General features: G+C 39.4%; 1 protein-coding gene across 9 annotated transcripts in view; it reads right to left on the minus strand.

Moving 5' to 3' along the window:
- Positions 1 to 15,278, minus strand: part of PTPRM (protein tyrosine phosphatase receptor type M) — a 710,086-nt gene that overhangs the window by 213,065 nt on the left and 481,743 nt on the right. For all 9 annotated transcript variants that reach the window (XM_041721685.1, XM_041721677.1, XM_041721656.1 and 6 more), the window contains one exon: positions 12,364 to 12,496. In XM_041721685.1, coding sequence (XP_041577619.1) covers positions 12,364 to 12,496 — 133 coding nt within the window. The remainder of the gene's footprint in view (positions 1 to 12,363; positions 12,497 to 15,278) is intronic.

Below are 15,278 nucleotides of genomic sequence, written 5' to 3' on the forward strand. Positions count from 1 at the left end.
CGGCCCTTGGGAGCAAGCTGTGGCATGGCTGTGATGTGGCACATAGGCTTCTGTGGGCTCCTCAGAAGGAGCTAGGTGCAGGCAGAGGAGGGGGTGGCAAGGCTGTGGGGCAGGCCTGCTAGATGTGCCACGGGGGCTCTGGTATTCACTGCAGACAAAAGCGGCAGAATGTTTTCATCACTGTAGCCTGATTTTGAAACCAAGTGGGGTCACCATGCAGTGGACTGGATGTGGGGGTGCCTCAAAAGCTACAAGGCATCAGAAATTGTTTAAATTTGGATTCTCTTTCTTAAATACAGGTTATAAAAGGGTGTGTATGTGTGTGTGTGTGTGTGTGTGTGTGTGTCCTGGGGCAGCGAGCAATGATATATAGGGGACATCTACTATCTCCTTATTCTCAGATTATAGCAGACTGGTTAAGTATTACTCCTCAAACTCAGCATAAGGGACTCAATAGCAATACTGTCATGGAGCCACAGAGCCTGTTCACATGATATCCATGTTTCCTGGCTTTGTTACCTGGGCTGGACTAAGCAGCAGGAGAACCCAAGCACTCAGGGCACATTCCATCAGGAAGTCACTCTAGGAAGGAAGGTCTTGCTCATGTGGGCCGGCTTCCTTCCCAAGAACCCACTGCAGGGGGTAGTCTTGTACTCTTTCTTACACTGGGCGAATTGTTTTAAAAGAGCAGAAAGATGATGAATATGCAATCTTTTCGTGAAAACACTCTAAAAGATGTGACTACCTGCAGCTCATCTAGAGTCCAAAGATCTCAAACCTGGATGAGACAGAGAGAGAGAGAAAGGGAGAGAGAGAGAGAGCTCAAGCGAGTGAGCTGGAGTCCACAGTATTCTAAGTGCAGAAAGCAGGAACAGGTTCTAGTTATAAACTGGGGGCATACTGAATGCACACCACCTGGCAACCTCACCAACAAGCCCAGCGAAGCTTAAGTTATTGTGTGTTTCCAAGTAGGAACTACCTACTCACAAAATCCTTTGCAGGCCAATTTCACTATCTGAGGGCATCACAGGTACTAATGATAATGTGGGCAGAGAAAAGGGTGGGCAAGGAGTCTGTTGTCCTTTTCCGATGTAAAACAATATCTATAGCCAGAAACAGGTGATAAAGAATTTTAAAATGTGGTCCTTAAATGTCTTTTGCTTGGTTTATCTTACCATCAGGAGTCACAAATTGGTGACCGGGTACCCATTTTATTTGGCCAAAGTTTAAAAATTGATTAGTTGCTAATAATTAAAAAAATGAGAAGATTTAATAAAAGAAATGAAGATTTCTTGCTTCCCTGTGGATTGGAAAGAGCAGAAAGATGTGTGTCGCTGCAACCGAACCTGAAAGGCAGGTGCTTTTTTGAAACACACTCTTCACCAAGGGCCTCACCTTTACTCACCGGGGTCATCTTTACAGGCCCCACAGGAAGTGCCCATTGTGACTCTTAAACTATACCTACTGCGATCTTTAAGACCAGAACTCTGAGCCAACCCTAGCTTGAGAAATTATAGACGGAAAAACCTCAAGTACTGTATCTACAAAACTATACAAAACATCCAATTTCATTGAAGCCATTCTCAGCAAAGACACTCTCATGAATTTCCAAGTGTCCCCTGAGGGGGCAATACTATGCCCAGATGACAGCCACTGAATTAAGAATTTCAGTTAATGCTATGTCAGCATTTCATTTTCAAAATCTTAATATATTTCTGAGATTTCCCTCCCTTCCCTTTTAGTAAAGGTTAAGGCCATCCCTGAGAATTAGGCACTGATACCTGACCTATTCTCTTTAAGGAGTGGCCAGTTCTTATAGGACAGGGCGCTGATGCCAAACCTATCACCCAGGCTTTTAGGCAAATTAGGAAAAAAATAAAGGCCATTCTGAGAGTTCCCAGTAACTATATGCTTACACTAAGCTGTTCAGTAAATGGCTTTTTCCTGATTTTGTTTCTGTTAATGTTTTCTTTCTGATATAAAGAGAGTAAACCAATGTTTATTATACACACATTCCTATCAAACACACACTCCTTGGCGACACACAATTCCATACAAGGAGGCCGTCGGAGACCTATTAGGAGCCCAAGGGCTGCAAATGAGAAAACCCGAATGAATTCCAAAGAGCCCTGGCTTAGCTACAAAAGATAGGAGCCTGAACATTTTCATTGTAAACCTACTGAACAAAAGACCTAACAAATCAGTATATTTTAATTTATTTAGGATATGCCCATAGTATAAAAGAAAATCATCCTGAAGCTGTTTATTCATTTTTTGAATATGATCATTTTTATCTATATTGATGTTGATTGTGAAAACTAAAGGAGTACATGCTTTATAAAAAATGTTTCAGAGGTGGTTTAAAAACAAATAATAATTTAAGCTAATGACAGTTAGGGATCCATCTTTGCTTTAATTAAGCTGTATCTGAATTTAAATATGTCCCTGATCCATTTAAACTATTTTAATATATCAAATCAACAATGTAAAGAATTGTTATTCAAACTACTCAAAATAGGGAATCTGGCCAACAGAATGCCTACACAGCAAACTTAAAAAATATCTTATGCTATCACAAAACTTACATCTCCCCCAGTAAATAAGAAACCAAAGCAATTCAAAGTCCAGTGAATTGGATTCACTGCAAAGGCCTTGCATTAAATAGGAGTTTTTGTTTTTAATTGCTAAATATACTACACACCCAACATCACAAAGCATCTTGCAGGGCACGAGAGCAAGGTGTCAGAGATGGAAAAAAACAAAACAAAACAAAACAACAACACATCACAGCCCTAAATATGTTATAATCTAATAGAAAAGACAGATGGGACCCAGGTAACTCAAGAGCCTGCATGCAAGCAGAGTGTACGTGAGTGCTGTAATGAGGGGGTGAGTAGGGAAGCACCAAGCCCCAGGTTCCAAACTGGAATTCTGACTTTCAGGCAGGTGTTGCTTCAAGCCACCTGGGGACTACGATTTTAACCTTTGGAAGTTGCGTTCACGTCTGCGTGAGCGTCTGAGCGATAAAATGGACCATTCTTAGATACGACAACCAGGGCTACATTTTTTTTTTGTCAATTTTCTGTTTGTGTTGTTTTCACAAATAAATAGAAGTATGCTGAATTTAATAAGGAAGGCAAGTTTTGCTTGCTTCAATAAAACCCATTCACTTCAGTTCTACCACATCAGGTGCCGACAGGGAAACAGCATATATGAGAATAACAGCAACAAAAACTATTTCCAGTGGGTCTGGGGAAGTCCTGGGTGCTTTAAAAGGCACACTCTGTGGGGGCCCTGGGCAAAACCACCCCTTTCCTATTCACCTTGATACACTCTTTCATGCAGTGTTGCATCTGTAATGCTGAGGTCTGCCCAAAATAAAGAGAGAGAGAGAGAGAGAGAGAGAGAGAGAAAGAGTGAGAGAGAGAGAGTGAGATATTCTTTCTTTTCCTCATTAAAAGGAAAGAGAGGACAGTCATCCCTCTCTATCCTCTTTAAAATTTAACTTTATGTAGTTTTCTACAAATGAACCTAAGTCTAAGACACCAGATATAACTCCTTTCCCTGTTAAAAAGAAATTTAGATTTATGTTAGAACAGGGGTCAGGCATCTTGACTAAAGAAGTCAGGTTAGACAATGGCATACTTGAAAAAATATATATATGTTTGTCTATTTCTCCTATGCTCTAGGTATTTTTCTTTATTGTCTCACTCATCAATACAAAACAAAACCAGAAAGAATTGAAGAAGAGATCCTACACTAAGTTTGAATTCCTAACCAAGGTGACAGGTTTAAAGTCATCCTGAGCTTTCATGCCCTTAGTATTTTCCACTCTACAAACCAGAAAGTGAAGGCATGTCAACATAACTGGAGATATACACTGTCTACAGAACACAGAGAGCGGGCAGCCCTGGTGGCTCAGCGGTTTAGTGCCTGCCTTCGGCTTGGGGCGTGACCCTGGAGACCCGGGATGGAGTCCCACATCAAGCTCCCTGCATGGAGCCTGCTTCTCCCTCTGCCTCTCTCTCTGCCTCTCTCTCTCTCTGTGTGTCTCTCATGTCTCAGGAATAAATAAATAAATAAATAAATAAATAAATAAATAAATAAATCTTAAAAAAAAAAAAAAGAACACAGAGAGCTGGGGTGGGACTCAATGGGGACAATCCACGTGAACCACTGGGGACACCAGCTGTGGAGAACAGTCAATTTTAGTAGTAAATATGCAACCCCTTCTTAACACCCTTCTAGGTTCTATGAGACTTGAGTTTCAGAGGCAAGAAAGGCCGAAAGAACAAATTTTAAGAAGCTATGCTAATGAGCATAGGACAAAAATGTGCTATGTGAGAAAGTCATGGCCATCAAAAATAGAAATCAGCAGGACAACTGTCCCCTGAGAGATCTGTGAAACACCCTGTTCACTGTGTGCAGGTTTGGAGCTGGTGCCTGGTAACAAGGCAAGAGGGTCCACACTCCAGATGGCTCCAAAAGCTGACCCTAACCTGTGGGAATTGAGGTAGTTGGCTGAGCAGGATCTAAGGCAGGTGCAGGGAGTCCACACAGATGTACAGTACTATTCAGACACTGAAGAGAGTAATGCTGGCCTTTTGTTCTGACTCCAGAGGCAGACCACTGGGTCCCTCCCTGGACCTGGGTCTCGGAGGTCTGGGTCCACAAAGTGTCTGTGTTAAATGCCATGACCACTCAGAAGAATTTGGGGCTCAGGGATAAATCTCCAAGAGCGGTAGTATTGATGTCTTGAGACTTTGGCTTCCTTCTGTGTAAGCCACATGCCAGCCCTCCTTTCCACTGAGCAGGGGCCTGAGCAGAAAATACAGCCAGTCTAGCCCAAGAGCGGTTTTCCTTTGTGTCATCCTGCACGAAGGCCCAGCTTCTGACAATAGGACACTGAGCTGCCTTACTCCTGGTAGCTGTGTTCCCTTACTACCCTCATGATTCAAGATCCATGTTCTCCATGGGCAAAGGAGAGGTGGACTCCCTCTAAAGGAGAAACAGCCCCTTGTCCTGGCCTGTCTTTCGTGTATGGAAACAAGAACTCTGAAACATGTATGGATGGTCAGCTAGAGCTCATATATAAAAGTAGCAGATCATGTATATTATTAATATAGTTAATATTTATCAGGGCTAGTCCTTTGTTGGTAAGAACTCATTTTCTTCTAACATTCTTCCAAAGTAAGCACTATTGTTATGCCCTCAGTATCCTGGGAAGACTGAGGGACACAAAGCCAAGCAGTGTGCCCATGGTCACATGGCTTGGAAGCCATAGAGCCCAGGCCTGCATGCACGCAGGTGAACCAGGGACTGCTGGTTCCTGCACTTGGCTCCCAGACTCCAAAGTTTGTCTCTGAGGAGGAAGGGCAGGAGTAAACACTCCCTTGCTTCATGACTTGCTGTCAAACTTAACAAAGTTCTCTTGGTCACTAAACCAGACAAGGACAGAACACCCTTGCTATTGTGAGTTATCCGAACTCCACGTAACAGCTGAGAAAATGACATGAAATACACGTACTTGAAAGGATTTACAGAAACCATCTGTGAAGGAGGAAGTGGAAAAGCCTTTATTTAGCTATTTTCCCATGATGGCTCAAAAAGAACACTAAAACATGATGGAAGAGTTTCAAGTATTTGCACACTTACAGCAATGGTAAACTGCAGCAAGGCGATGACTCTATAGTTTCCAACTAATGGATCTGGACACTACCTGAGTTTTAACAGAGCAAGAGGCACCTCTGAGTTGAGTGCTGTGGCTGTAAGCTGTGGAGCAGAGTGGTGAACAATCAGACAAGCTTGAGTTATGCTAGGTTCTTCCTGTACTTGGACACCACCTTGAACAACTTTTCAAACTTCTGGGCTCCTATGCTATTATTTATCATGCACCAGCTATGTATACGAGTTATCTTACTCAACCTTTGTGTTCCCTTATGAAGGACCAAGTAGCATCGTCACATTTCCCATTGCAAACTGAGATTAGACAGGATAAGTGACTCATCCATGTTTACTCTGCTAAAGTAGGAGCTTGGCATTCCAACCAGGTCTGTAAGATTCTAAAGCCCAAGTGGCCACCCCTTACCACTCTGACACTTTTCTCCTCTAAAATAAAAATAAAACAAAAACTTGGGTGTCCTTATTCTCCACCCTTCTGTTTATTTTATTTTATTTTATTTTTTAGTTTATTTATTTATTTATTTATTTATTTATGATAGTCACAGAGAGAGAGAGAGAGAGGCAGAGACACAGGCGGAGGAAGAAGCAGGCTCCATGCACCGGGAGCCTGATGTGGGATTCGATCCCGGGTCTCCAGGATCGCGCCCTGGGCCAAAGGCAGGCGCCAAACCGCTGCGCCACCCAGGGATCCCCACCCTTCTGTTTAAAATAAAATCTTCCTTATAAACAGCTCCCAAAGAACCCTTATAGAACATAATAGAACATAATCACACCTTAGGTTGAATCCAGAAATTGTGGCTAACATAGGAGCTATTAGGATAATCACATAAAGTCTGGGTTAGAGGAGGCCTCAGTTTGTTTAACTTAGCCTCTGTCCCACAAGCCCATCCAGTTATCATCTAGAAAACTGAAGGACATTAGCTGATTGATAGATTAGGATGACATATCCATACTTATTTGTGTATACCCAGATATCCACTTTCATGCATGCCGAAGGATGTGCTGGAGTAGAAAAGTCTCAGTATTCGGTTATTTATATGGCAGCATATCAAGCACATGTATTTTAAGTGATAATCGCAAAGAAATGTCTACATATGACTTTCTTTTTTTTTTAAATTTTATTTTATTTATTTATGATAGGCACACAGTGAGAGAGAGAGAGAGGCAGAGACACAGGCAGAGGGAGAAGCAGGCTCCATGCACCGGGAGCCCGACGTGGGATTCGATCCTGAGTCTCCAGGATCGCGCCCTGGGCCAAAGGCAGGCGCCAAACCGCTGCGCCACCCAGGGATCCCTACATATGACTTTCTTGATGTGGTTTCAGAAAATGTGATTTTGAAACAAGATTTTGAATAGAGCACCCAGACTTAGGACATTTTCTGCATAAAACTCACACTGAGCTATAGTGGAAAAAAATTATCCCAAATGTAAACAGGTATAGCAAAAGAACTATAGATAATGTCAACTTGCCTCCAGCCACATGCTGCAGGCATCTCTTTGAAAAGTGGGCTTTCATCAAATTTTCTCTTATCTTTTTTGTTTCGTGATGTCTTCAGAAATACTTCCTATTTTTATTAAGATTTTTTCCCTCAGTATCAGTATTGTTTAAATATAAGAGAATAGGTTTTAAATATTTAATGATATGTGCTGCATTTGCAAAATGCACACTTGTTAAAATGTGTTCTGGAAAGGAGGTAGAGAGGTATAGGGCTTCAGGATTAAAATAGTCACATTTACCTGTAACAGGTGTTCATGAGTTGAAAAGCTAACATTTGCTATTTTGACCAAGAATGCATATCTCTTTAATTATTTTCATATGGACACAACTTCTGTATTTTCTATTGACCATAATAGCTGAGACAGGAATGTACTATAATTAATACAAATGTCCTTAAATTTCTAAAAGATCTATAGCAATTTTAGAAACAATAGTAAATATAATTAATCAGGGTAAAATTGATGGTGCTTGTATGCTAAAGTCTGTCAAACATGTTATTGAGATAAATTATTCCCTATGAAAAATGTTGAAAATGCAGGTATTCTCATTTACACAGATATATTTAATTATACATAGATGAAAAATGATACATACTAAGTATCTCCTGCTCAACTTATTTTATATTAATTTTGAGAATACAACTGACCCTTGAACAGCACTGAATTGGGTAGGTTCACTTCTACACTTTTTTTTTTCAATACAGGATGGTAGCATAAATGTATTTTCTCTTCCTTATGATTTTCTTAATAACATTCTTTTCTCTAGCTTACTTAATTGTAAGAATACAGTATATAAAACATACAACAATAATACATACAAAGTATGTGTTAGTTGACTATGTTGTCAATTGACAGTAGGCTCTCAATAGTTAAGTATTGGGGGAGCCCTTATATTTGGAATTTTGACCACATGGGGGGTCAGTGCCCCTCACCTCCATGTTGTTCAAGAGTCAACTGTATGTTGTCATATGACTCTATATGAAACTTTAATATCATATCCATCTTAGACCTTTCTTAACATTTGTTGCATCAAAGCACTGCACGCTCAAAGAATACATATTTTGGGGAAAAATAATAAGTTGCTTTGCTTATCAGATAAAAATAAAAATAAATGTAAAGATTTTGCAAAATTTTTAAGGAAAAAGTGGTTTCATATTATATTAATCAAGCATGGCTCAAATGGGTTAATATTCATAAACAAATTAACAACATTCATTTGTGATAGGTTTATAAAACAGAATAGCCAACTAAAACTAATGATTCTCTTAGTTTTTAGTCATTATTGTCTATATATAAAAGAATTCCATGAGTTAGCATGAGTTGAACAGATTTTATGTGTTCTACTGGAGGTCTACCTTCAGCAACTACTTTTTGTAGATGGCCAGTCCTTCAGAAAGCAATACGATCTTAGCTAATAATTGGCAATGCTTCCCAATTAAATATGCTGTCCCCCCTGACTCCAGGGAGCTCAGGCCCATCTGGCCTGGCATGCCATCAAACAAAGATGGTAACCACTGACTTCCTCATCAGGACAGACTTCCAACCGTATTTCCAGAAATATTGATGAGTGTGTTCCACCACCCTTTCTCCTGGGCCCAGTCTGTCTTTATGACCAATGGCACATGTTGGTGTTTGCTGACGCAGAGCACTGTGGGCAGAAGCAATGTGGGCTAACATGCAGGAATGGAACTCAGAGTCCGATTAGCATCAGGCTTTAACCAGCAAAAATGACTCATGACATACAGAACCCCACACCTGGGGCAGTTCTTTTCCTTCATTCCTTCCTTCTCTCTCTCTCCCTCTCTCTCTCTCTCTCTCCCCCCTTCCCTGTTTTCATTTTTCTTCCCACTCCCTTCTTTTAATTAAATGCTTCCAGTCTGATGGTGGGAAACGGTGCTAAGAAGATAAGTATTCTCCAAGTCATACTTTTAGACTTGAGCTGACTGAACAAAGATAGCCTTTGGAAGAACTACAGGCTATGTTTAAATAATGAAATACAGCAATGAAGCCACCCACTGTACTTCTAGAATGACACACATACAGTGTCACCAGAGGCTGCTATTTAGAGAAAACCTGGTATTTTGGAAGTGGGAGGAACTTCAGAGGTCATCCAGTACAATTTTCTCAATATACAAATGAGAACACTAAGGCCCAGAGAACTACGTATATCACAACTGTAGTTAAAATACAGGTCTAGGAATTCCAAATCTGAAGTTCGTGTTCTCCTGGGGGTCGTGGGAGGTGCGCAAAGTGGGGGAGGGGATCAAAAGATGGTGAGAGGTGTAACTAAATTTATTGTGGTGATCAGTTCACAATATATACAAATATTGAATCATGATACTGTACACCAGAAACTAATGTAATGTTAAATGGCAGTTAGGCCTCAATAAAAAATCAATTCAGTGTTCTTCTAACCAAACAATGTGCCTTATTACATATCAATAATACTCCTGCAATTTGTTCATGATTAATATCATGTATTAATGATTTAAAAATACAGTTTTTAAAATTTAGACTAAAATTTTGGAGAAAACCCCCCAACAATTAGAATTTTTAAGAATTCCTACTGAATATGGAAGTTTGCACCACATGACTGTTCAGGTCTAAATTTTACAAGTTTTGTATTTATGGGCATGATGTATTGGCAAATTTACCTTCCAGAAAACATATTCTGGATTTCATAAAAAGCAAATACAAAAGTGGTATATGCTTTGAAAACAATCCTTTTAAGATTAGTACCTAGTAAATAATCATGTAAATTTGATAGGAGTTATTGGTATTTAGTCTAATATATCAAGATCACATGTTAACGTAGGCAAGCTCTTCAAATGCATAATTTATAACATTACCTCCATGACTACCAGAGAGATCTAGGTGGAATAATGAATTAATCCAGCAGAAATAGACCCCTGGAGGATGAAATGACATTTAGCTAAGGTCACAGGGCAACTGGATTAGTAGTCTCAGGATACTCCTCATAGGGAGTTTGCCAGATGACACAAAAATCCAACATATTCCCTTAACTAAAAATAAATCTCTTCAAAGTGTTTAGTTTGACTATCCAGGCATAGAAAGGCCTGATGTTGCTTCAAATTTATATTGAGTAATATTAAAAAAAAATAAAAAACAGGACCAACTACAAGTAGCAAAGATAAGCTATCTGCATAAGCACTGAGTTAGGGTGCAATGTAGAGCATCCAGGAGAAAAATACTTAAGAGGTGATGGAGAAGTAAGAGTAGAAGAAATTAAAAAAAAGAGAAACATGGAGGAGGCAAGAACTAAAGAGAGAAATAGCTAGAGAAGAAGAAAAAAGGATAAAGAAAAGAAAGTTACAGAGAAGTGAAATGAAAAGAAAAAAAAGAATTAAAAATGAAGAGACTTCCATTATACAACTAATAGGTCATGGGATCTAATATACAACATAGTGACCATAGTTAACAATACAGGGTTGCCTATTTGAAAGTTGCTAAGAGAGTAGATCTTCAAAGCTCTCATCACAAGAAGAAAAAAAGGAAAGAAAAAGAAGTAAAGAAATGAAATGATGGGTCAAAGAAGAAAGGAATCAAGGATGTAGAGCAAATGGGAAGGAACAGCTCAAATGATGGGGGCCCATTAGTGCCACGTGCAGCTGGGACAGAGGGATGGTTTGTCTTGAGGCCTAGGTAGAGCAATAAACATCAGGTGAAGGGAAAAGCAAGAAAAGATGTATATGTATGCATCCATGTGGATATGAACTCGCCCTTTAAATACTGTGCTACCCACGGTCTTCTCTTCATCCTTAACTTCCTTCTCACTCTACAGTGACTCTGAGCAGCCTCATCCAAACTTAGGGTTTCAGCTCGGCCAAGGCCAACGACTTGGACTATGGAAAATGTTGTTCCAAATCTTTACCAGGGCATCCAACTGCCCAGTGGACATTTCCACTGAATCTCACAGGAAGAGTGAACTGAAAAAGTGCAACATCTACCTTTCCAATCTTCACTCTCCAAATATGTTCTCCTTTACCTATTCCGCATTTTCTGAATACTAATATCTCCACAAAGTTGTCTAAGTCAGTAACTAGGTTCTTTCTATGTTGCTTCTTCTCCCTGGGCTTTTGCCTCCAAATGGCCTCTAAAATTTACCTCCTACTATTCCTAAAGCTGCCCCCTCTTCATCCAATTGCTCCTCCTGACTTGAGTTCTTTTCCCTCTTCATGAGGGAAAATCCTAACATCAGAGTGATCTTTCTAAGATTAGAATGACATCACATTACTACCTACTTGAAGGCCATCATTGGGTCTTAGTACCAAGTCCAGCCTCCTCAGATGACAGACAAGACCTCGCTTTGCTGACCTCTCCATCCTAACCTCCTATCATCCATGCCCTTACTCCCACTCTGTAATTGTTTTGAAACTACAGAGAAAAGGATTAAGATCTGAGTATTATTTCTGTTTGGGAAAATTTAAGCTATCACTTACTATCTATATTTTTATGTTGATAATTATATAAACTGAACACTGTACCACTAAGTAAGTTTTTCCTCATTTCCACAACACAAAGGACGCTGTATATTTTTCAAGTGTGGGAGGCAAGGATTGCTTATTACAGCCATATTGGACTTTCTCCTCCTGCAAACCACCCCTTGGCTAGACAGAGCAATCCGACAACACCCAATGTGCTTTAGTTCTTGTCTTTAGTCATACCACGGCCTGTGCTCCTGTAAGGCTGTTTGTTGAGAGTCTCTTTCTCATGGGGTGTTGTAAATTCCTAGCATGGTGCCTAAACACAACATGGGCTCAGTAAATTTTATCATCACCATTATCTTCATTATAATGAGCAGGAAAATTCTTCTTTCTCATGTCTTTGAGAGCATCAAATGTGTTAGTACATCAGTAATCACTAAAAACTTTCTGATTAGTAAATGTCTAAAGATTTTGCAAAGCTTTATGTACCGTTGTGTGGGAAGACACATAGTCTTACATTAAACTTGGCATGGTATGCTTGGCATAGCCATACAACACCACAGCTATTACTCTAAATTTTGTTTGAAAACCTTGAATGCTGTATGAGGAAAAACACCAATAATCAGAGTCACAGGTGGGTCTTGAAAACCAACCCAATAATTGAATATTTTCATACACATGAAGCAACCTGGCAAACAATGGGACAGAATCACATCCCTGGCAACAGCTAGGAGCTCACCTTTTCTTCATTACCAACACAACTCCAAGGAATATGATAACGAACAGCAAGATGCCAGCAATGACTCCAGCAATTTTGACTGTATGGTCTGTTTCCTTCTCAGGTTCTGGGACTGGCTTTGGGGTGGCAGCTCCTGAAGATGGAAAGAAATGAAAAAGGACAGACGGTGGGTAAGAGAATAAAGATGTTACATTTTTAAAAATTTTGCTGCATTCAACAGAGTAAGAAGACTTATCAGAACCAGCAGACAGACAAGCTTTTGATTTTTTTTCAACAGCTTTCATATGCACTGAAAGGAGGGTAATTGCTCACATTGTTCTTCAATATTTTACGAAACCATAACAAAAGTTGGATAGTACACCCACGCCTGACCCTTTTATAAGAGACTCTTCTCAAACAGTTTTTTATATTTTATTATCTCTATTGGCTCCCTGCTCTTTCTGCCATTTAAAAACTTGCTAACAACACAATAGCTATCCTAAGCCTTTATCCACATTTGATTTGCTGGAACATTTTCCTCAATTATTTTTCATAAGTGAAGCAGTAATTCCATAACATATTAGCCCAAACACCTGGAAAAGTGAGATAAGCTCATTTACCATGCATTTTACCAGCAATTGTTTTTTAACACAATAGAGATTTTTCCCCTGCCTTTGGAAATCTAAATCTAGGTCACATCTGGTAGGCAAAAGACTCCTTCTAAGCAATTTATTCACAAAGTGGGAAGCAGCTGATGATCACACTACTGGCACCCACATTTAATATCTGTTTAAATGAGATAACCAGAGCCTTACAGTGGCTACTGTCTTAGCCCGCCTGCCTTCCCATTTCCAAAACATCATTTGTCCTGTTTACAGTATAATGTGATGGAATGTCAAATCCATGTCTGATGAAATATCCATTTCCTCTGCTAAATGAGCTAAGGATGAAAAAAAATATTAGGAATGTAATGTTCAATTCACTAAGCAGAATCCATTTTTTTAAGGGTTTCTACCCCTTTAATCAGAACGTGACAAGTGCTGAGTGTCTGAGCCATCATGCGACCACCTTTGCTAGGGGGTCAGGACAGACCATTCTGAAAGTAGGGATTTTCTGTTGAAATTTCTCACCTTGGGATTTTTTCATTTTTGTTGGTAAAAAAATATAATTAAAATTGAATATTGATACCAGCCCTTACTCCCTTTCATTGGGTTTTCCATTCATGGTTCACCTGATTTCTTAAAAAACTTAGCTATCCTTGTGTCTGGTGCATTTCAAACTGGGCTAATTCTAAGATGAGTCATCTCAGGGAACAGGGAGTGTCAAGCTCTAATTTTCCATCTGTTCCCATTGGAAACATATAAACTACATTTCTTTCAAAAGTTATTCATGTCAAGATTTTATATGAGATGCTGCATTTTGAACCCAGCTATGGCCACCAAACTGATGAAGCTGGTTTAGACTGGGAAGAAACACAAGGCAGAGATGAGTTTCCATCTACATGTGCATTCCAAAGTGACAATACCAATGAGAGAAGCTATGATGTAAAAAAAAAAAAAAAAGTCACTCCTTATTAAATATAAACCCTTCTGCATAACCTATTTTAGGCCATTTTAATTTCTGATAACTTCAGGAGGATATCCTGCTATTTTGTTTGAATGAATATCCCTCACACTAGTTATCCAGATAAACCTTGAAACTGTTAATGTTTACTATTTTTTAATGTAATTACATCTTAAGTATATCACTCCAATATGCCACTGGAACATACTACCAAGTGGTGGATTTGCAGGATATTGATACTTTAAATAAACTGCTAAGAAAGATTTAAAGATAAAATGTGTGTTATAAAAAAATAAAAAAATTAGTATAAAAATAAACATTTAAAATTCAAAAAAGTGAAAAAGGGGGCAGTGTTTTTCAACTTTGATTTCCTCTGTTCAATTAGAAAAACTTAACTTGAAAAAAATAAAATGAAATTGGTTTTATTCTTCCAAATGTTGGCATATTGGGAGCCATTCCATTAATCTCACTAGTTAATAGATTTCAAGTGCTCCAAATATATTTTCTTTTTTTTTTTTTTCAAATATATTTTCTAAATAACTGATTCACTGAGTTTCTCTGTAACTAAATTATGCCAGTAAATACAACACCTGGGAAAGAAATACAAAAAACTTTAGTTGGCCTAAAATACTGAAATGTGAAAAACAACATGGACACAACCCATACATCATAAACACTCAGTAAGGAACAAGTCTATCGTGTTAATGGTCACATTCGCTTCTGTTAACTAAACAACTGGTTATGTTTTACTTTAGCCAAAATTTTGTCTGAGCTCCATGAGACTGGTGAATACTCTACACATCTTTGAGTTAGGAACAGAGACCCCCTGGAAGCCTTTCATTCCCCTTGGGAGGCAGACAAGCACCATTGTTATGCAGCCAGCATAAGCTCGGTATTATTATTCTTTAGCACTTACTTTTAACTCATTTCACATTGCAGGTCAAGAAAATGAAATGTTCTATCTCTGCAGGACACAGTTGCAATGTGATTATGGTGGCAATCATGCAGAATGGGAGAGCAACTCAGAAAAGAGAGGAGGGTGGCCCTGAGCTGTCTGCTAGTGACCCTCTCTTCCCTCCCTTTGCCTGCAGCAGGGCACAGCCACCAACCAGATCGCTGTGACAGAGCCAGAATGAAGGGATTGATTGGAATGTCCGGGTTTAGGACTAATCCAGGAAGCCTCAATGTAAACACGCATCGGGATGAAATAAATCATCACGCTGAGATAATCTCACAGGAGGTGTGCGTCATTAATTCCAGGTTCACTCTGGGTACCCAACCCGCCATTCCCGCCTTTGTCTGCCTGCCCTGTCTCTCCAGCCTTTCCTGAAATGGGTATCTTTATGGATTCCCTTCCACAGGATGCTCTTTTC

This window comes from Vulpes lagopus, chromosome 1 (genome assembly GCF_018345385.1).
Source record: "Vulpes lagopus strain Blue_001 chromosome 1, ASM1834538v1, whole genome shotgun sequence".
Lineage (NCBI taxonomy): Eukaryota > Metazoa > Chordata > Mammalia > Carnivora > Canidae > Vulpes > Vulpes lagopus.